Consider the following 20,732-nt stretch of genomic DNA (forward strand, 5'->3'; position numbering starts at 1 on the left):
TCTGAGCCTCAGTGTCTTAATTAGTCAAATGGGTAAAGTCGTGCCACCCTTGTTTAGTTTTTGTGAGGATTAGTGCTAACTCAAGCCCTGTGCTTTCCTGGCAGCTGTGCATGACATGGTTACTGTAAGCTTGGTGATAATTTCTTGATGGAAATACAGAAGTCTTGGAATTCCAAGCCTTATGAACTCCTGGGGAGCCTTGCTTACCCCTGAGACGGTGGTGGGACTTTTGCTCACGGCAGATACAAGGACAGGAGGGCATAATGCAAGGCATCAGGAGTGAAGTGTGTGCAGCAGCTGGACTGGGAGCGCAGATGCACTTAGGGTTTGCTTTTAGTGGGAGTGTAGATCGAACTTTGTGCTTTGTTTTTCCAATGAAATCTCTAAAGTAAGTGGCTTAACCTCATGGTACATCAGAGCCCCTTTTGGAGCTTAAAAAAAAATACGGAAGACTGAGCCCTACTGCCTGTTTACTGAATCCCAGTCTCCCAGGGTAGGTGCAGGCATGTATGTTTTTTAAGCTGTGCAGTTGTTTGTGGTGTACCAGTAAGGCTGAGGAGCATCAGACCTCCAGTGAGCAAAGACTGGGAGCAAACCACAAATTTAAATGGTCACGTTTATGTTCATGCCAAAGGATTACATCTCCCCATTGACAAATTCATGATTCATTCCATTCTGTCCCCCTCTCTGCCTCCTCGTCCCTCTGAGTTCTGGGGTCACAAGAGCAAGGCACAAACTAGGTTCTGGAATGGCAGGCTGGAAAATGAGGCTTTACAGGCTATACCCAAAGAACCGATTCTTCTGGCTTTACACCTTCCTGGGTCTTCTTCTCCCCTTCTGTGTGCACAGAGTAAATATCGGCAGCATCCTCATTCATTCAAGTACACAGCTGTGACAGACACGCCCCACCTCCTTCATGCAAAATTCAGCAACCAGATTACAAACGAGGTAAAATCTGATGGCTTTGGAATGGTCTTTTGAAAAACATTGCAAGATTGTTTACAGTATGTATGTGGAGTGAGGGCGAGGAGTGTGTGTATGGAGGTTGAAGAGAAAGAAAGAAGATCATTATCCAGAGCCTAAACATCTTCCAGAGAGAAAGAAGGCTCAGTTGGAATCTGGTTTAGTTGTCATCTCCTCCCCGAATGCAGCCACGGCCCAGCTATTCTATTATGTATTAGTATCTCCTGGGGGCACAGTGGCAATGCCCAACCTCAGACCTACTGACTGCAAATGGTCATTTAACAAGATCCTCAGATGAGTCTCGTTCACCTTAAAGTCTGAGGAGTACTGGTCTATAATTCATTTGTTCTATCGAGGCCAAGTCTGGCTAACCAATTTTATACGGCCATTCTGAGGATCATTATAAGGAGGAGGTATGTCCAAGGAGAGGTGTATAGTGCTGTGTTTGTTGGGCTTCTCGATTCTCTGCCTCCTCCTCTTCTCACCATTTACTCAGTTCTTGCTTCAATTTATCCAGCAGAGGGGGGATATGGGGAAGGGAATCTCATTCTATAAAAAAGTCATCATTCTACTCCTGTCACTTCGGTGTCCTAGTGCCTCTCTTACAGGTTTGAAATAGGTGAGTGTGGCAGAGAATTAAATCTCGAATCATCTTCAGATTTCTCCTCTTGACTCTAACCTAGAAGACAGTTGTTATTTGGCTATTTATACTATAAATTTGCATTCACCCCTAGTCCCCTAGAATGTAAGGAACAGCAGCTTGGGTTATGAGAGACCACAGGGATTGAATTTATGATCTTGTACAGTGACAGTATCAATTTCAAATTCCTATTTAACTTTTCCTGCCTACTGAGTGAACAGGGTGCTATGGGGTAATGGCTTTTTATGATGGCCTCTGGCCGTGAAAAATTCAACAAACACAGACTCATTTCTAGTCATAAGAATGGATGTGTTTGTACCAGAAGAGACCATCCGGGCAGCATTAGCATGAGTTTACCAGTGCAAGGGATCCCAGGCTTTAGTAAAGGATGCAGACCAGGGTGTGGGGCCTCCCTTCCATCAAGCAGATCTTCCTTTTAACTTCCCAGTTCCTTTTTTTTTTTTTTTTTACAGTTTTTGGCCAGGGCTGGGTTTGAACCCACCACCTCCGGCATATGGGGCCAGCGCTCTACTCCTTTGAGCCACAGGCGCCGCCCAATTTCCCAGTTCCTAATATCAGCTTTGTGCTGTGTCCTCAAGGAATATATCTATAATCTAAAGAACTTCAGTAGTATTCTTAAATTTATTTTTCTTTCCTTAGCCTATTATTCAGCAAAACCATATTATAATTCCACAGATACTCATTCTATGTCACTTAATTTGACTCATGCAAGACTGTCTTGATTGAAAGGAACATTTTCCCTAAGACTAAAAGTATGACCAGGACACAGCCACTAGCCTTTCACTATTGTGTTTGTCCATTTGCAAGGGAGGGACTTCCAGCACTCAGGCAGAAACGCCTGCTGGGTGAGAACTCATCCTCTTGCCACACACACAGGACGCCATAAAAGGCATACACATTTTAAGCAAGGAAAAAACTGTACAAATTTATAATACTTAAGTAACATTTGACTCCTCTGATTACAAAAGGTGTTCAATGTGGCCTCATATTCATGTTTTGTTATCGGTACATATTGAGTATTATAAATTTTTAATACAGTATTTTCCTTCCATAAAATGAGTATACATTTCTTTTGGCTCTTTGTGTGTGTGTGTGTGTGTGTGTGTGTGTGCAAGGGCACATGTATAAGTGTGTGTGTATATGTATATGTATATGTATATATTTCTTCCCTCCCCACCACAGCGTCTCTATAAAGCAGCTGGAGAGGATACAAGACACCAATATACGATGACTCTGGGTCTGCCCGAGTTCATCCGAGCAAAAACAAACGCAGCCAATCTGAGTGATGTAAGTCTTTCTTTTTGCTTAAGTCCAAGCAAAAGTTGTGTCTATCTGCAACTGTGGAGTAAACTAACAGTGGCCTCTCTGGCATTCCCGGAGCCTTTTTAAAGCGTGTATTTTAGATGCACTTGTTAAATATACCTTCTCACAAATTTGAGTACATATAAATACTCAGAGGGCCCTACAGGGTGTGTGCTAATGGGATTGTCTCAGAATATTCTTAGAATGTTATACTACAATTGAAAGGGGTAGCCTTTGCTCATTGATTCGCGTAATTTTTTAAAAGGAAATTTACATGTGTTCCCACTTTAGGCAAAATATAAGGAATCTTGGCATAATCTTCGCGCTCAAGGCTACAAGCTGACAATAGAGGCTCTCCCCTTCCAGGCTGCCCGGGCCTCTGGAGACATAGCCAGTGATGTGAGTGGAATGATATGACCTTCCATCTTGCCTAATTTCTGTTAACTTCATGTAAAACAATGTCTGTGGCTGATTTTCCTGAATTAAAGCAAATCTGTAACCGTGTGAGACAGGATGTCACCTGCAGAATATATTAGTTATGAATGAGATTCTTGGATGGAGGTTGGGAAAGAAAGACTCCATTAATCAGAAGCTAAAGTCAGGCAGAGGTCTCCAGCAGGGAGATTACGATTTCTTTCTAATTGCAACATCTAGGCAACAGTTCCCCGGTAAGGCGTGAGTCGCCTGTTTTCTAACTCCACCCAGAATTAGAAAGAGAAGCCTCTGGATAGAAATGGCCGTGGACCGAGACGCACCTCCCTCTCGGCCCTCTGTAGTTTCACGCGTTGGTGTTAGGATTTGCCAGCTGTATTTCAGCCACTCTGTTGATAACGTCCATAGCTTTGGGACATGAAGGTGACTTTTTCTTTCCCACAAACAAATCACAGAAATTGTGGACTTCAAATAAATGGATCCTGTCTTTTGGGTTTAATGTTTTGCCAAGTGCTAACAGATAAAGCACACGTTTCTCTTTTACCCTTTCTAATAAATTCCTTTCGGCCATAGGACACATAAGGGGAGTAGGGCCTTTGCTTTGGTTCTGAGTATCTGATTTTAATTAGATAGGAAGAATGGAGCGGCGTTTTAATTGTTCATCCCCCAGGGAAGAAGGCACATGCTCAGGTCAACCCCACTCTGCTTTTTCTTATAATCACCACCTCCTAGTGTAAGAACAGGCGACTTTTCCAGGCTCTGCAATGAGAATGCACAGATGGGATTTGACTGGCTGTCTTCCCCTCCAGTTTCTCTACAGACACGACTTTGTGAAGGAGCGAGGGAAGCTCATTGGGGTCCAGAGTGTGAGTGATGACCCCCGGCTCCACCACTGCCAGCGGATGGGCCAGCTGCAGAGTGAGAATCAGTACAAGAGGGAGGCAGCCAGCAGCCAAGCTCAGTGCCACCTACCCTTGGACATGGTGCACCTGGTCCATGCTAGGAAGGCCCAGGCCCTGGCTAGTGACTATGACTACAGGACCCAGTGCCATGACTTCACGGCGCTGCCGGAGGACCTGAAGATGGCCTGGGCCAAGAAAGCCCATGCCCTGCAGAGTGAGGTAAGGGACCTTGTGAAAAGCAAACAGCCCGACCTTCCTCCTCCCGCCAAGCCTGGATGTAAAGCTTTGCTTCTTCCTAGCCTTTTGGACCCCTCTAAGACCTCCTCTCAGCTCTAAATGATGACTTGCATGATCAGTGTCATCTGGGTTAGAATCGTTCATCTAATTATTGAGCAAATATTTCCTGAGCACCCACTATGTGCCAGGTACCGTTCTAGACCCTGGGAATACAGCAGTCAACAAAAAAGCCAAAAAATTTCTGCAATCATGAAACTTCCATTATATAGGAGGGAGATAAACCATGATAAATAAGTAAAATACAGTAGAACCTCCATTGCTGACCACCTCCCTACATTAAACACCTCCTTAAGTTGACCTAATTTTCATAGACCGGCCGTGCACATGTACATCTCAGTACAGGAGGCCTGGTTCCTTATGTTGATCATTTCCACATGTTGATCAGTTTGTTACAGCCCCTTGGGTGGTGATCTTATTGTACTGTACTGTATATAGTATATCAGGCAGGATGCACGCCATGGAGACAGAGCAGGGAAGTGAGGTAGGAAGGTGTGTACGCGTGTATGGTGTGTACATGAACCTGTGCCACTTAAAAGAGGGCCTATGGGGTCTCTCGTAAGAGGAAAAGCCTAAGGGAAAAGAGAAAGGGGGATAGAGCAGTCCAGGCAAGGAGAATAGTGAGATCCAAGGCCAAGGACCTTAGCAGGGGCATGTTTGGCATGTGTGGGGCAAGACTGAAGCAAGTGAGTGAGTGTAGTGGGGGCGGTCACAGGGGATGGGGCAGAGAGAGAACAGGGCCTGGCTGTGCACGGTCAGGGTGAAGGTGATGCTATGGCAAGAATGAAGTAGCCGTCACTTTCCCTCACCTACAGTTCACCTTTGCTTGTACCCTTGCTACACACTCTGAGGTGGGGACAACTGTTATTCCTGTTTTAGGAATGAGGTCGCATGGGAGGTGGGGAGGCAGGGACAGCTCCAGAACTCAGACCCTTAGCATCCTGCCGTCTGGTACAGGACATGGAGCAAGTGAGATGCACCCCTCACAGTGCAGGCATAGAACCTGGGCCCACAAAGGAGAGGTCATGCCCCAAGCAAAGGTACTAGCTTGGGACCCAGTCCCTGCTGTGTCCTGGTGGGAAGTTCTAGAGTCAGGCTGCTAAGATTCAAATCCTAACTCTTCCACTGGCTGGGTGAACTTGGACTAGTCCACACCCTCCCCAAGCCTCAGACATGGTAATGGTGAGGGGGACATGAGACATGGTAATGACGATGGGTTTGTGGTGCACAGTGAGGCAGGACGCATGTGCTGCAGGCACCGTGTCTCACGTGGGCTCTTGAGGCCCCACAGCAACTCGAGGAGGAAGGTGTTGTCATTTTAGAGCAGAACCCACCATCTACGTCAGAGTTCCTGCACCTTTGACATCACAGATATTTACAGCCTATCCTGTGTGTGGTAGGACATGTGGCAACATTCCTGATCTTTGTCCCCGAGGTGTCCACATTACACCCCCCAGTGTGACAACCAAAAATGCCTCCAGATATTTGCCAGATGTCCCTGGGGGACAAAAGTACCCCTGTCTGAGCATCCAGTTCCCAGTTGGGAAGTGGTCTGTATGAAACACTTACCACCATGCCTCATCCACAGAAACTCTAGAGTAAGTATTAGCCCTGCAGCAGTCTCCCGATTTGGGTTGCCTTCAGGGCAGTGACTACTTTAGTCTAATTCTATATGGCAATACGCATTGTAAATACATAATTCATTATTAATTATTCTAACAATGACTTTATTATTTAATAATTTAATTATCATTCAATTGTTAGCCATGATTTGTTAGAACTACAATACCCCATCAAGTGGAGGGTGGATTGGAGTGAGTTCACATGGACCCCACGTTGGGGATTTAGTTACTGAAGTGTCAGCTCACGTTCTACCCTCAAAGTCTTTCCACTTGCTGGATGGTGATTCTGAGGCCCCAAGGACAGCTCACAGCATGACTCTGCTGCCCAGCCAGGGACCCTCTTGTCAAGGGTCTATTTCTGGGGAGGAGAGAAACCTTCCGGGATAGGACAGGCCCTTGCGAGGATATGCAGGCTCCCTGGGAGGGATAACGGAAGCCGTGCTGGGAGCCGGGAGATGGGTCAACGCTCAGCTTTGTCACTTACTGCTTGTGTGTCCTTGAGTGATCACCTCATTTTCTAGGAAAAGCAAAGAGGTTCAGTTTGATCTGTGATCTCAGAATTCTGAGATTCATGGGAAAATGCCTTTTGAAAATGGTGGGATCAACATATCGTCAGATTTTATTTTACTGAGTGGGGAAAAAGAAAAAAAACTAACCATCACCTTCAAGCTACCATTTACACCACTTTTATTTCTGAACAGTGAAATAAATGCTAAAAAAAAAGTAGAGGGAGCATAATCTAAAAAGGAGAGTCCTTTTAGTTGGCAATCTTATCCTGACACTTTAAAAGCAGGATGTGGATTAACTTTTTGAATGAATGCTAAGAAATTATTGCTTAAATTTCAAATTACTATACTCGGCTGTATACTTTGGGGGGAAATGACTTGGTTATTCTAGGAGTTTGGATTTCAGGAGACTATGAACAGTAGACCCCCCCATGTCCAGCTGATTATGAGACTTCAACTGTATTGCAGTCATTATCAAAACCCCAATTTCACATGGATATATTATGTAGGAGAAGACCCAAATGCTCACAGGAATTCAGCTGGGCAGCCGCAGCCTTCAGCTGCTTCTCTTGCCCTCAACTACCACCCGCCCCCCACCCCAGGCCAGAAAGAGAGCTTTGAGTTGAACCAGAAGGGGCCTGCCAGAGTTCACCCCTAAGCTCCTGTAGGCTGGGCCACCCAGCATCCTCAGGAAGGCTGTGTTTGTAATGGGCGGTGCTTCTCTCATTATCTTAGAATTCTTCCAAACCACCTTCGGCTTAGTAGTCTTCTTGACTCTGTCACCTTTCAGGTGCTTTTCAAGTCTGTATTCCATTCCCCCCTCCCTCCACGGTCTCACACCAGGGCTGCAGGGAGTTCTCAAAGGCATGTGCGTTCTGGGGACAGTTTACAGCCATGTGGCCTCAAACAGGTCCTTAAACCCTCCAGGGTTCAGTTTCCCTTCAGAAATAACAGTAATAACAATAACAGAAGCTAAATTTTACTGTACACTTGCCCTGGCCAGGCATTAGGGTAAATACTTTGTGCAGAAAATCTCATTTAATACCCACGTGGGCATTAATATTATTCTTATTTTTACAGATGTGGCCATAAGACACTAATAATCTAAGTAGCTTGGCCAAGGTTGCAAGCAGGTGGGGAAATGTGCTCAAGGCCATACAGCCAGTAGGAGGCACAGTGGGGCTTCCAGCTCTGGTCTCCTGACTCCCCAGGTGGCTGGATCATGGACCCGGGTGCTCTGGATCCTGCATCTATTCTCTTAACCACAGCAGGTGTGGCTGGACCACGGTACAGCAGCTGATGGCTCTTCTGAGAATCTCAACAGTCATTTGAATACTGACATTGTTCTGTGGGTGAGAATGACCTCTCCTTTGTAGGATGGTACGAGGACTGAAAGAAATGGTGGGTCTGGAGCAAACCCCACTCTGTGCAAGGTGGTGATGGCAGCATCTCTTATTAATATGAGAAATACATCCTTTCCTCCAGGCGCCTGCTGGGTGCAATTGTTTACATCCTTCCTGCTTCGTTAGAACTCAGGAGCAGCACAAAATAGGGGTGCCAGGAAACTTCACATGGGCCCCTGAAGGTGGCTTCCAGAACCCCTTAGGACATTGAGGGAAAAGAGCAAGGCTGCCTTTCGGGGAAGCCAGATTCACTTGGACAACTGGGGAAGGTCTCTCATTATCTTAGAATTCTTCTAAACCACCTTTGGCTTAGGAGATTCTTCTTGACTTCTCTCCCCTTCTCCAGTCTTTTTATCATGAAGTCTGGGGCAGATGTGTTGTTTTTAGGGTCTGCGTGAATAGTCAAAGCTGGGCTGGGAGCTGAGATATCAATAGATGATCCATTTATAAGAGAGTCAGAGGCACAGTCAGATCTTTGGGGAACCTGCATCTTGCTTTCTGACTTAACCTGGGATCGTACTGTTCAGCTCAACAAAAGGCGAGTTGAAAGAGCGCTCCCCACTTCATCTCGCTTATGAAAGGAGCAAGGCCCGGCTGTGAAGAGGCCCTGTAGGATTATTCTCTCCAACTTAGAAATTTATCCAATTTTCTCTGTTCTTTATCAGAGTGCAAGGCAAAAGCTTTGCCGGTGTAGACTGAAAGATCGCGGTATAAAAAGCAATCTTACTGACATGGGGTTTTGAAACCTGCTCCCAAGCCTGAGTGATGTCTCCCTTCGCCAGTTGGAAAGCAGAGTCAAATTTGCACAGGGGCATTAACCAGCAGACAGTAGATCAGAAACGGACCCTCTTTGAGGCCAGCTGTGAGGAGCGCTGTGAATCTGGAAATGAAAGGAAACTACAAAGGCTGAGAGGCTGATTTCTGGAGTGATATTTTGCGTTACAGCACAGCTTACGTCTAAATTAGAGAAATGCCATCAACTTCATTTAGATCCAAATTTTAGATTTCCTCAGAGGGGCTTTTTCTACCTTTAAAAATGCCTAATTTCCATAAAGAGGAAAGCACAGCATCCGGGGGCCTGTGTTATTGTAGGCAATGGTGGGCAGATGGGGGAGGGGTAACCAGATTTGACATTCGGGGAGGCTCCTGGTCACATCTTAAAGCGCTGTTTACTGTTGTCTCCCAGAATAAGCAGTAGCCTCATCTTCTGACCTCTGAAAATATGAGGGAAGAGAGCAAGGCTCAGCCCATTTTTGCAGCATAAGCAAATCATGATGATGATTATGGGGAGGATGGGGCAAACTGAGGCATGAAAAGATTAATATGGTGTGCTCACCGTTAACGGGTTATAGCTAAGTTTGTTCCAGGTTGTAAGGTCCTGCTGTCATTGACTCTGACCCAGTCTGCTTCCACCACCACGAAAACGAACATCTGACTTAAAGAATGGCTCTTGCCCCTGATTTCATGAGAAGAGAGGAGCTGTTACGGCCTTTAAGTAACACAGAGAGAAACTGAGTCACTTTTTGGTAAAGAGATTTGCTTTAAGCAACAGCAGGTCCAGGGCTCCAAGCCCTTTTGTTAGTGGACTAGTGGTAGAAAGTTTCTATTTAGACTGTTAATTGCCTCCCTGCGTCCATATGAGCCTGATCTCTGCTCTTCCTTTAAGTCAGCGGTTCTCAACCTGTGGGTCACAACCCACAGGAACGGTATTGAAGGGCCGCGGCATTAGAAAGGTTGACAACCACCGCTAAGTGATCATCTGCGCAGGTCATTACTTTCTGCTTGAAATCCCACCAATTCGCTGGTGGGACCTTCTTGTACCTTGTGTATGATCCGTTATTTAATTCCTGGTGGAACCAGAAATGCAAACCGTTTGACCTAGTCACGCCCAGTGAGCTCCCAGCGAAGATGGGGAAATGTTACAACAGAGCATTGTCACAAATGCTGTTGCAAGTCCAGGAGCTTCCTGAAAGGCCTCAGGACTCTTAGGTGCTGTCCTGACAGACGCCCATGTGTTCTCCCTGCAGCTGCGGTACAAGGCAGACCTGACCGGCATGAAGGGCATAGGATGGCTGGCGCTGAGGTCCCCACAGATAGAGAGTGCAAAGAAGGCTGGAGAACTCATCAGTGAGGTACCGTCCACCGTGCCTGCCAGTGCTGACAAGGGCAACCTAGCATCTCCTTCTGAAGAGGGAACCTGTGTATGGGAGGGAGATCCCAAGAGGGCCCTGAGGCCACTGGACTGACTCCCAGTTTTTTTCTGGGGGCCATTTGCAACCATATCTCAAGACAGAATGAAATGTCCATCCAATTGAATTCACTTCTGGGAAACTAAATGCATGCTCTATTCATAAAGTTCCCCACAAAACCTTTTGTACAATAATGACCTAAACTAGCCTTTTCTTTTCATTGGGTTGGGGGGGATTGGCCGCCCACAGAGTAGACTCAGAGTTCCAGTGTCCAGAGGTTGTCTGATTTCAGGTATTAGACATCACACAGGGATGGTCACGTTAACTGAACCCTCCACTGTACTGATGTCCTGGGGATCCCTAACCTGGTCACACTGCCTTCTTCAGTTTCTTAGTAACAGAACATATTTACATAGCATCTGAACAGAGCGTACAGATGCAAAATTCTGACTTTTACTGAATTCCTTTATTGTAAGGGGTATTTTGTAGCCTCTCTCTTCAGGAGAGTGAATCCCTATAACGTGATCCTTGTGACATAAACAGCTTGGATCTTTTCCATACCCTCACTTGCTAGGAGCACACCAAGAAGAGAGACTTGTTTTCTAATAATGTCAAGGGCATGTTGGATCTGAGAATGCCGGGTGGAGCGACATCCAGAAAGACGTATGTCTGGCTGTGTTTATGGGAATCTTTGTCTTTCTCTTACAGACCAAATACCGTAAAAAACCGGATAGTATCAAGTTCACCACAGTGGTTGACTCCCCTGACTTGGTTCATGCCAAGAACAGCTACTTGCACTGTAATGAGGTGGGTTCTCTCTCTTTGTTCATCCCAGGCACGCAGTCGACCACTGCCGCTCAATCATCAGTGCTTAAGGACCAGGCTCTGGACAGATGTGGGTACAAATCTTGTGTCTGCTGCCTGGATGATCTTGGGGCCATTACTTAATCCCTTCTAATCGTGGTTCCTTTATTTGAAGGATGGGAGGAATAATGATAGCAATCATTTCATAAGATTAAAAGAATTAAATGAGGAATGAAATAAATAAAAGCACATAAGTCTTTTAGCAAGAACCTAGAACATAGTAAGTCCTCAATAAACGTTCCTTATGGCAGGTCTGATTCATAATCATAATGCTAATAATGCCAAATATTATTAGTGATCCCTTAGCAAACACACTAGATCAGATGCATCTTACTTGTTGATAACAATGAAATTAAAATCTTACTATAACCCAGTTAGGAAAAAAAGAATAGCTGTGCTTAAAGCTTCTTTCTGCTTTTTCTTTCTGTGCAATCTAGCCCCATTTCCTCTCTCCTGTATCTTTTGCAAGGAATAGAAAGATGAATTTTTTTTCCTGAAATTGTCAAGGGATTTGGTTCTGTAGGCACGGTGACAAAGTGCTGCTTCCTGGCGGAAAGCTGTACTGCCCGGCTCACATTTGCAAAGCCCGAGTTAAATTTGGGAAGGGATCAAAAGATCAAAAATTTCATCTCTAAAAATACATGAGAGCCAAACACTTTTTAAAATTGTTTGCAGTTCCTAAATTACTGCTCTAAAAGTCACAATCAAGATAAAACTTGAGTTTTAGAATTTGTGTCTTCCCTGGGCGCCAGGTAGACTGTGAAAATTGTAATTGCCAAAACAGATATTAAGGCATTTCATGAGAAAAAAGACTTAACCACATGTGCTATCCGTATTGTTATCACCATATTATTACTATTACTGTTAATGCTAAACACCAAAGGCATTCAGGCTCTATCTCCTTACTAGTAAAAAGCATGTCTGGTGCTCAGTTGGGAAGATTCTCTGACCTATCTGTACATCTTCTACTGTGTAAAACACACAGGTACGGCTGACTACAATGTTGGTCTGTGGCCCTTTTAGAGCAGATCTTGATGAATGATCTTAACAGGGTCTATTTAAAACCAGCCACCCAGCTGGGTGTGGGAGCTCATGCCTCCCTTTGGCACGCTGGGAGGCCAAAGCAGGTGGGTTGCTTGAGCTCAGGAGTTTGAGACTAGCCTGAGCAAGAGCGAGACCTCCCCCACACTAAAAACAGAAAAAGTAACTGATCATAGTGGTGCACACCTATAGTCCTCGCTACTTAGGAGGCTGAAGCAAGAGGACTGCTTAAGTCTAGGAGTTTGAGGTTGCTGTGAGCTGTGATGCCACAGCACTCTACTCAGGGTGACAGAGTGACACTCTGTCTAAAAAAAAACAAAACAAGACAAAAAAAAAAAAAAAAAAAAAAACCAACCAGCCATCTCCTCTGACCCTGGCTACAAAGGGCCCTGCCATCAGTCGGTGGGCTGTGGAGAGATATTCCCCGTGGCGGGGCTGGGTCCTGCCCTATCCCATGGACACTCAGGGGCAGGGGCAGGAAAGGGAATCGGCTTTTCCTCCTTTCCAGTGGTTTCAGCTAGTGCACTTCTACACTAACTGTGAGCTTGTCTTATCCACAGCGCCTGTACAGGTCGGGGGATGCGGAGTCCCTACACAGATATACTGTGATCCCCGACCACCCCGATTTCACCCGAGCCCGCCTCAACGCGCTGCATCTGAGTGACGTAAGTGACCCAGTGGTTCATGTGGCGTGCACCTGCTTTTGTAAAATTATCCATGCCCGTCATGGGTTTGTTTGTTTAAAAGTCCTAGGAAGGAGCACTCGGAACAGAAAATGCTGGACTGAGAGTGGGACAAACTACGTGTGTGACTTCCAGTCATTTTCCTCAGTTTTCTCACTTATAAAATGGGAACAGGGCTGGGCTAAACTGAAATTCCTATCAGCTGTAAAATTCGATTCTGGGCAAGAGTCCAAAGACCCCTGTTGTGTGTGAGTAACAGACAGGGGGTTGTCCCCTGGCCCTGGCGGGTGTAGACACCAGCTCTGTTTGTTTCCTGGACTCCTCTCTTCGGCCATTCAGCAGAGTGTAACTGCAGAGATGGAGTGGCGCTGTCACACCCCGCAGCTTGGACAGATGCTGCAACTGTAGCCGGTCCTGTCCAAATGCAGCTCGCTCCTTTGTGCGTGGGACTGTGGCCTTCAGCACTCTGGTTTCCCTTGGACGTGTGCCCTTTGCGTGCATAACCAAGATGCTGTTTCCTAAACCCAGGCTTGTTGTTAGCAGGGGTTGGAGGCCCCTGGTTGTAATAGAATAGGCGGTCGCTCTGCCAGCAAAGCTGTGATCTTGGGATAACAGGTAGAGAAGCGGCGGAATCAAAAGACACTGTGAGATCAGAATAACACAGGCTGAGTGTGTCGGCCTGGGGCAGCGTGGGGCCTCCCAGAGTCCGGCCATTCTTCCCTCCCTAGCCTGGCCATTGTGTCCTGGGGCTCCGTGCAGATCAACAGCTGCTGCTGCTCACCCCAGAGGTGGCTGCCTCGCAGGGGTTGGCGAGAGGCGCCTTCTAGTTAGCCTGTGTATTAGTTTGTTGCGTTTGTAAAGCCCTGTGGGATCCCACGCGGTGAATGCAACGGTGCTTTGTAAATATGAGTTATTATGGCCATTTGATGCTTTTGAGGGATGTGCGAGGGATAATTTTAGAACAGCAGCTCTGGTGGGCTGACCTCCATCTGGGGAGGCAGGGCCTCCCCCTCAGCAGAACTTGCACAAAACATCCATCTCATTAATGTCTCAAGGATGGGGGGGAGGCCAGGCCTCCACTGGAGAAAGTATTGGAGGCCCACAGCCGTGGAGACTGGAATGGCTCTGCCGGTTCATGTGGGGACCCTGTGTAAGGAGGACAGCCACCCCAGGCTAGCGAGGGAAGCATCTTCTCTCTCACAAGGGATGCCCATCCACAGAGTCCTGGAGCTGAAATTAACCGCCGGCGTATGCGGATATGGAGAACTCATGAACCTCTCTTGAAAGAGCACTTCTTCGGGGGCGTGTGGAACACGCACAATTGGATCAAGTGCTCTGTGAGGAAGATGTGGAGGGAAAGTGACCTTCCTGGGCAAAGAAAGCCATTGAGATGTGTAAGGCAGCCGAAATAACTAAAAATCAAATGACTCTAATGTGTGAGGATGAGGACAAAACTGCGCCCACTGTGATAAAGAAGAGGAACGCCCAGGGTTCCAAATCAAAGGGCCTATGGAATCTAAAGACTCCCAGTGGCAAGGCAAAAACCTCAACAGAATAAAAAACTCAGGGAGGAAGAGCCCACAATCAAGCAAACAGTATCCAGGGAGAAGTTACCCGGAGAAGGAAGCCGGCACATCGGCAGACCCCCAATTTGGGCCATACTTTCTAGTTGACCCTGAGTTATAGAGACTCAGGAGCTGGGGTGTGTTGGACACCTAAGTAGGGTGACATTGGAGTTTGATGTTGGATAAAGTTTGGTGTTGATAACTAGCACAGATTTAGCATGAATGCTCTTATTAGGAAGGCCCTGGATGCCCCTTTGAGATAGGGTTTTGACTGTATTTGCTACTCTAATATGTGTGCGGCCACCATGACAGGAAGTTCAGTGCTATGGAGGACGGTCATGCTGTCATTGTCTGAGCATTCCTCCTCTCCTACGGGTCTTTCAGTCCAACCTGCTAACTCAGGGGCAACCCAGTAAATCTAATCATCCTGCCTCTGTTTGCCATGTGTCCATGAGGTGATTAGACCAGCGATTAATGGTTCTGCATTTCCGGCATTGAGCTCAGGGTTTGTGGTGCTGGATGTTGGCAGTTGGAGGTGATGGTGCAGGGGAAGGTGGCGGTGAACTTCCACAGTGCACAGAAAGGACGAGATCCGCCATGCTTGGCCCGAGCACTTGGCGGTCCTCTCTAGTTTCAGGCCCAGGTGTGGGATGGGGTGGAGCACTTTGCCTTTCATCTGCCACTCTTCCTTTGCTTAACCCCCCCCCAAGTCCCCTGTAGAACAGAGCACCAGCCTTGACCTCCATTTCTAGGTGACAAAAGTAAGGTTCTTAAGGGCCCCCTGACCTGCTGTAGCTCACGGAATGCGTGAGCGACCGACACGGTCTGGGGCTGTCACTTTGTCATCTGTTGGTGATGTGCCTCTCCTGCTGTCTCCCTTCTCTGTGGCTGAATAAAGGATGGCCCTCCACTGGGATCTCCAGATGACTCCTTTCATGGAGCCATTCCCTTATCTTGAAAAAAAAAATATTAGCTACATGAAGGCACGGAAGATTTTGATGCCTCTATCGGCGATGTGGGTCTACCTGAGGACTAAGAGGATATGATTACAGACTCCCAGAGGGCGTGTGAGAACAACTTGAAAAGGGGAAAAAATGAAAGAGGAAGATATGAAACACATGGGTCAGGTACTCGGTCAGGTTCTTGACAATAAATTTAATTCAGGTAAAGGCTCTTCCCTTCGTGCCGGCCCCAGGGGTGTGTGTGAGATGCAGCATGCCTCATAGGCGCCGTGTGGGACACCACATCAAAGCCGAGCTGAGCGCCCCCCGCCCCCCAGAAGTCAGTGAGGCTAATAAACACGTGGGTGCCAAGACCTAAGGAATAACACTGTCAGCAGACGGGAAGAAGAAACTGGATTCTGGAAGTGTGAGTTCTGACATCTTGAAGCTGCAAACCAGATTCACTGAAGGCGGATGCAGAGACAGGAAGGAATGGGCTGGGCCCTCCAATTTGGGTAGCAGATGAGACGGACCCACAGCTGCTACTCTCCCCCAGCAGGGCCTCAGAGTTGGTGAAACTCTGTGGGGCACACCACCAACCCCCGCACTGGGGGTCCCCAGGGTAGATGTGGGGCCTTACACTCTGCCATCCTGGGAACCAGCCAAACAAAGGGGCACACACTTAGGAACAGTGCTGCTAAAAACCAGCCGCGTGTGGGACAGCAGAGTGACACCTGTCAACTCATGATTTTGTTTTTCCAATCTAGAAAGTCTACAGAAACTCTTGGGAGCAGACCCGGGCTGGCGGTTACGACTTCAGGCTGGACGCCATCCCGTTCCAGACTGCCCGGGCGTCCAGGGAGATCGCCAGTGACGTAAGACCTCACACTCTCTCCCTTCATCACTGATAGATAGGGTTACTCCGGTTTTCCCGGTTCTGTTGAAAAGCAAATTACCAGGACCTGTCAAGATCATCTCCCTCTCTTCCTGTACCAGATTTGAACACAAACTATATTTCAAATGAAAGCAAGAAAATTGGTCCTGTTTCCTAGGATCTTAGCCAGAAATTTAAGATTAGAGAGGGCTGTATTTTCCCTCCTTCTCTTTTGAGAGAGGCATTCTTAAAAGTTGGTATCTAGGTACCTAGACATCGTGGGCATGTGGTTGGTTTGTTGATTTGCAGTAAAGGGACTTCTTTTAGCTGAAGGGCAGTGTGGAGGTAGAGCAGAAAGAGATTGGGCTCTTCCCTTAAATCAGTGGTTCTCAACCTTCCTAATGCTGCAAGCCTTTAATACAGTTCCTGTGGGTCGAAATCCACAGGTTGAGAACCACTGCCTTAGACTGACTCGAGTTCAAATCCTGACTCAATCATTTAGGAATTTAGCTGTTTGTCTCAAACAAGTTGCTTAAATTCTCGGAACTCAAATTTCCACATCAATGAAATAGGGCTTTTTTCTCCAAGGACTAATGTGGCAATCAAAACAAAATGGTGTCTGGTGTCTGGCATGTGACAGGTGCTCAAAATATGGCTGTTATTATTACCAAAACAGAGGGTGTTGTTGACAAGGCAGCTGTCCCTCAACGCAGACACAGGCTGACCTGTAAACAGTTTCATGGGATAAGTGCAGAAATCAGAACAAGCATTCTTTGGAAATTCTTTTAGCAATTAGATGTTGTAGCATCCAGGCAGGTGACCAGTGGAGTCATCTCACTGAACAGGGTGAAGGCCAGTTTGGGTGTTACCAAGCGTACCTGGTACTGCGACATACTACTCACAGGCAGTAGGACCACATGTTGGGCTTTAATGCATTGCAAATTTAAAAAGCCAAACAAAATGAAAGTGGTCCTGCACTACCGAGGGTTTCAGGAGCACTGGACGAGGTCCCCGAAGGCTGGGAAGAATCAAAGGCAGACTGGCTGCGTGAGCATGGCCTGCTTCTCTTCCTGTCGGGGTGTTAATTACAGCGGCAACAACTTCAGTAGCCACCATGCGGTGGACACGAGCTGGCTCCAGACAGGAGGCTCAGCCCCTATCTAGTTGAATCCTCTCAACCTCCCATGGAGGGAGGGAGATCATTCTCCCATTTGATCAGATGGGGGAACTGAGGCTCAGAGACTCTGTAACTGGTCTAAGGCTACACAGCTAGGTCGGCTTAAATCCCAAACTCGCCCCCTTCACAGACTCTCAAGGCTCCTGTAAGAAACTTGTGGGCTGGCCCTGTCACTCAGGCTGGCCCGAGGGGAGGTGGGTGGCGAGACTCAACTGTGACCACCTTTGCTCCTCTGACTCGCAGTTCCGGTACAGAGAGGCTTTCCTGCGGGACCGGGGCCTGCAGATTGGGTACCGCAGCGTCCAGGATGACCCGAGGATGAGGCATTTCCTCAATGTTGGCAGACTCCAGAGTGACAACGAGTACAGAAAGGACTTTGCTAAGAATCGGTCCCGGTTCCACAGCCGCACAGACCAGCCCGGCTTTCTTCAGGCCAAGAGGAGCCAGCAACTGGCCAGCGATGTGCATTACAGGCAGCCCTTGCCCCAGCCCACCAGCGACCCAGAGCAGCTGGGCCTGAAGCACGCCCAGAAGGCTCACCAGTTACAGAGCGATGTGAGCGCCTCCCCTCGCCTGGCTGAGCCCCTTCCACTGGTGTCACTTCCATAATTCCCTGTTCCCTTCTGGGGGGAGCTGGGCTGGTGCCAGCAGGAACAATAACAGCAGCTGCCATTTCTTGATTCTCTTTTGTGGGCCAGGCTCTGGGTCAAATCCTTTCTAAGCATCATGCCACATAACACAACAACCTAGGACTGCCCCATGTTAGAGATGAGGAATCCAAGGCTTAGGTGACTTAGTCAACATCACACAGCAAGTACGTGGCAGGCCTGAGATATGAACCGTGCTTGACTTGATGTGAGAGCCCAGGCCCTTGGTGGCCATGTGCTGCTTCCAAGAGAGCTTAGTAATCACCTCACTCAGACTTTGCCCTTTCCCTGGGGAGAAATTAAAGCCCAAGGAAGGGAAGTGACTTCCCGCAGGCCACAGAGCGCGTTTAGGTAGGAGCAGGTGTCCTCTGCCCCACTGCAGCTCCCATCACCGAATGGGACAGGGCAACGTGCTGGCCCAGCCCACAGCACACAGGATCCTCCCGAGCTCCAGCTGAACACGGATTTGCTCCCCTCACTGTGGCTTTCCTGACAACACTGCCTCCCACATCGTGTGGCTGCCTCTTCAGTCCTGTTTACTTAGACCCTGCTGACCTATTCCTCTTGCTCCCCTCCTTTCCCCAAGGTCAAATACAAATCAGACTTGAACCTGACCAGAGGTGTTGGCTGGACCCCTCCTGGCTCCTACAAAGTGGAAATGGCTCGGCGGGCGGCAGAACTGGCCAACGCAAGGGGCCTGGGTCTCCGGGGGGCTCACGTGAGTAGCAAGCTGCCAACCCACCCTAGCTTGCAAGGCCATGGGGAAAGACAAACTCATTGTTTCTTTTCAAAGTTTATTTTTGGCCAAAGGTCAGCTAGCTCTAAAGAAGTGTGAAATGCAGCTCAAGCAAGGCGCCTAATTTCATGGGTCTGAGATGATCGGGAAGATGACACGCGGGTTAAACTTCCTGCAGGGCTTTCTCTGAAGTCACAGCTATTAGTTCTGCAGAGGCAAACCTACCGGGGCGACATCAATCCCGGGCCAGGGCAGCCGGGCTGTGCTGACTGCTTGCTTGTTACATTCGCAGAAAGGGTCAGGGACTTGCTGGCTACCACCGTTTGCATTTTGAACCCTACTTTGTTCAGAAGAAAGATGCCAGTCTAAATGAGGGACTGGCTTTGTTTCTTTCTTGTTCTTGCCTTGAGGGTCCTTTTTCCCGGGGAGGGTGGAGGAGAGCAGCGGGGTGGCGAGCGTGAGCGTGTGCCTGCTGCTCCCAGGGTAGCTGAGCATGTCCTGTGGGAGCAGGAAGCGAGCTTCGTTGGAACTCAGGGGGGCTGTTTGATTTCTGCAGGGGGGGCTGGAGGCAGTGCAGGTTGGAGATCATCAGACGGGGGATGTGAACCCAGATGCCACTGAGATTCTGCACGTCAAAAGGAAGAAGGCTCTGCTGTTGTGAGTGTACAGCGTCCACCCTGGTTCTTTGAGAGAAAAGCCAGCCGGAGACGACGTGTTCTTGCCAGACGTTCTTTACGTGGCAAGCTATGAAGATAGCCCACAAGCCCACCCAGATCTGCCTTTATTAAAATAACAACTCTGAAAGCAAATGGAGAATGTTGTATTTCTGTTCCTCTCCCTGATACCTAGACATGGTCGGCTGGGTCAGTTGAGGAGCTCTAGTGTCTGGGATGAGGAATCAAAGCGTGAAGGTGACCGACTCCCACCGGCGCTGGGCATTCTGTAATCCACATTTGCAAATGTCCCAGGTGGGGGCAGTCTCTGTGAACACTGATTTTCGAGAGGGTGCAATTGTTTGAGGGAAACAGACATAATATATATTTTGTGTGCATTCCATTATTCTCGGGTTACTCGGGAAGGCAGAAAGAGCCTGAGGAGAGGGGGCAGGTGCTGAGCCAGGAGGGCCTGCCAGGCAGCAGCTGTCTCTGTTTAGTGCGTGGACGCTCCTGGGGGTGTCTGTCGCTGCCTAGGAGGCCTCCCTTGGCCCCGGCACTGAGGAGGAGGGGCTCTGAGTTCAGAAGACGGGACCTTAGAAGCCAGCCTCCCTTTGGATGGTGGCTTTGATCCAATTCAGGAACTTGGTAACTTGCGTATAGACCCCCGGCTTCTTCCCGCATTCCAGACCCCAGCTCACTATGCCGTAGACATAGTAGGTGCCGTCCTTCTCGCAGGTCAGAGGGCCTCCGGAGTCACCCTAAGGGACGCAGAGGCGCAAAGTCAGCCTTATGAGCCAGAACATACTAGGGGTGCCTCCACTGTTCCCCAGGGAATGCTTCTCTAGAGAGCAGTGGGAAGGCCCTTCCCGGGCTTCACATGGCATGAGGCTTCTGGGGAAGAGACCCTAACACTGCCCTCTGTCTCCGAGACTGTGAGGGCTCTTAGTCACACAGATACCGGGACTGGGAATTCCTGGGGACCCTCAACTTGCTCCTCTGGCAGCCCACCAGGGCCTGGTCTCCTGCCTGGAGAGAGCCCTTCCAGCAGGCCACACACAGCTGAGGAGGAAGGGGCCCCAGGGCCATGAGGCCCAGCATGGTCTGTGAGGACCTTCCGGGCTCCAAAGCAGGCTCTACTGCTTGCTAGACACATGGCTTTGAGGCTCAGTGTCCCCACATTGTAAACTGGCTAGTACTAGATGTCCTTCCCACCAGGGTTCCTGGGAGGATTAACTGTGACAAAGTGACATAGAACAGTGCTGGTTCCCAGCAAG

At 48.3% G+C, this 20,732-nt stretch overlaps 2 protein-coding genes across 7 annotated transcripts in view; one reads left to right on the top strand and one right to left on the bottom strand.

Moving 5' to 3' along the window:
* Positions 1–19,463, top strand: part of NRAP (nebulin related anchoring protein) — a 67,154-nt gene extending 47,691 nt beyond the window's left edge. For 3 of the 6 annotated variants that reach the window (XM_003787155.3, XM_023511631.1, XM_003787156.3), the window contains 11 exons: positions 850–948; positions 2,807–2,911; positions 3,218–3,325; positions 4,168–4,479; positions 10,113–10,217; positions 10,983–11,081; positions 12,740–12,844; positions 16,136–16,243; positions 17,663–17,974; positions 18,653–18,784; positions 19,359–19,463. In XM_003787155.3, the coding sequence (XP_003787203.1) occupies positions 850–948; positions 2,807–2,911; positions 3,218–3,325; positions 4,168–4,479; positions 10,113–10,217; positions 10,983–11,081; positions 12,740–12,844; positions 16,136–16,243; positions 17,663–17,974; positions 18,653–18,784; positions 19,359–19,463 (1,590 nt within the window). Of the gene's footprint in view, positions 1–849; positions 949–2,806; positions 2,912–3,217; positions 3,326–4,167; positions 4,480–10,112; positions 10,218–10,982; positions 11,082–12,739; positions 12,845–16,135; positions 16,244–17,662; positions 17,975–18,652; positions 19,308–19,358 lie in introns of those variants that run through there. The other 3 variants (XM_023511627.1, XM_023511630.1, XM_023511629.1) reach the window with 1 other exon arrangement.
* A 138-nt stretch (positions 19,464–19,601) lies between these two features.
* Positions 19,602–20,732, bottom strand: part of HABP2 (hyaluronan binding protein 2) — a 33,390-nt gene continuing 32,259 nt past the window's right edge. The window contains exon 13 of the mRNA XM_003787338.3: positions 19,602–20,216. Within this exon, the coding sequence (XP_003787386.1) occupies positions 20,052–20,216 (165 nt within the window). The 3' untranslated portion in view covers positions 19,602–20,051. The remainder of the gene's footprint in view (positions 20,217–20,732) is intronic.

Source organism: Otolemur garnettii, unplaced genomic scaffold, assembly GCF_000181295.1.
Source record: "Otolemur garnettii isolate 467f Iridium unplaced genomic scaffold, OtoGar3 scaffold00021, whole genome shotgun sequence".
In the NCBI taxonomy this organism is placed as follows: Eukaryota; Metazoa; Chordata; class Mammalia; order Primates; family Galagidae; genus Otolemur; species Otolemur garnettii.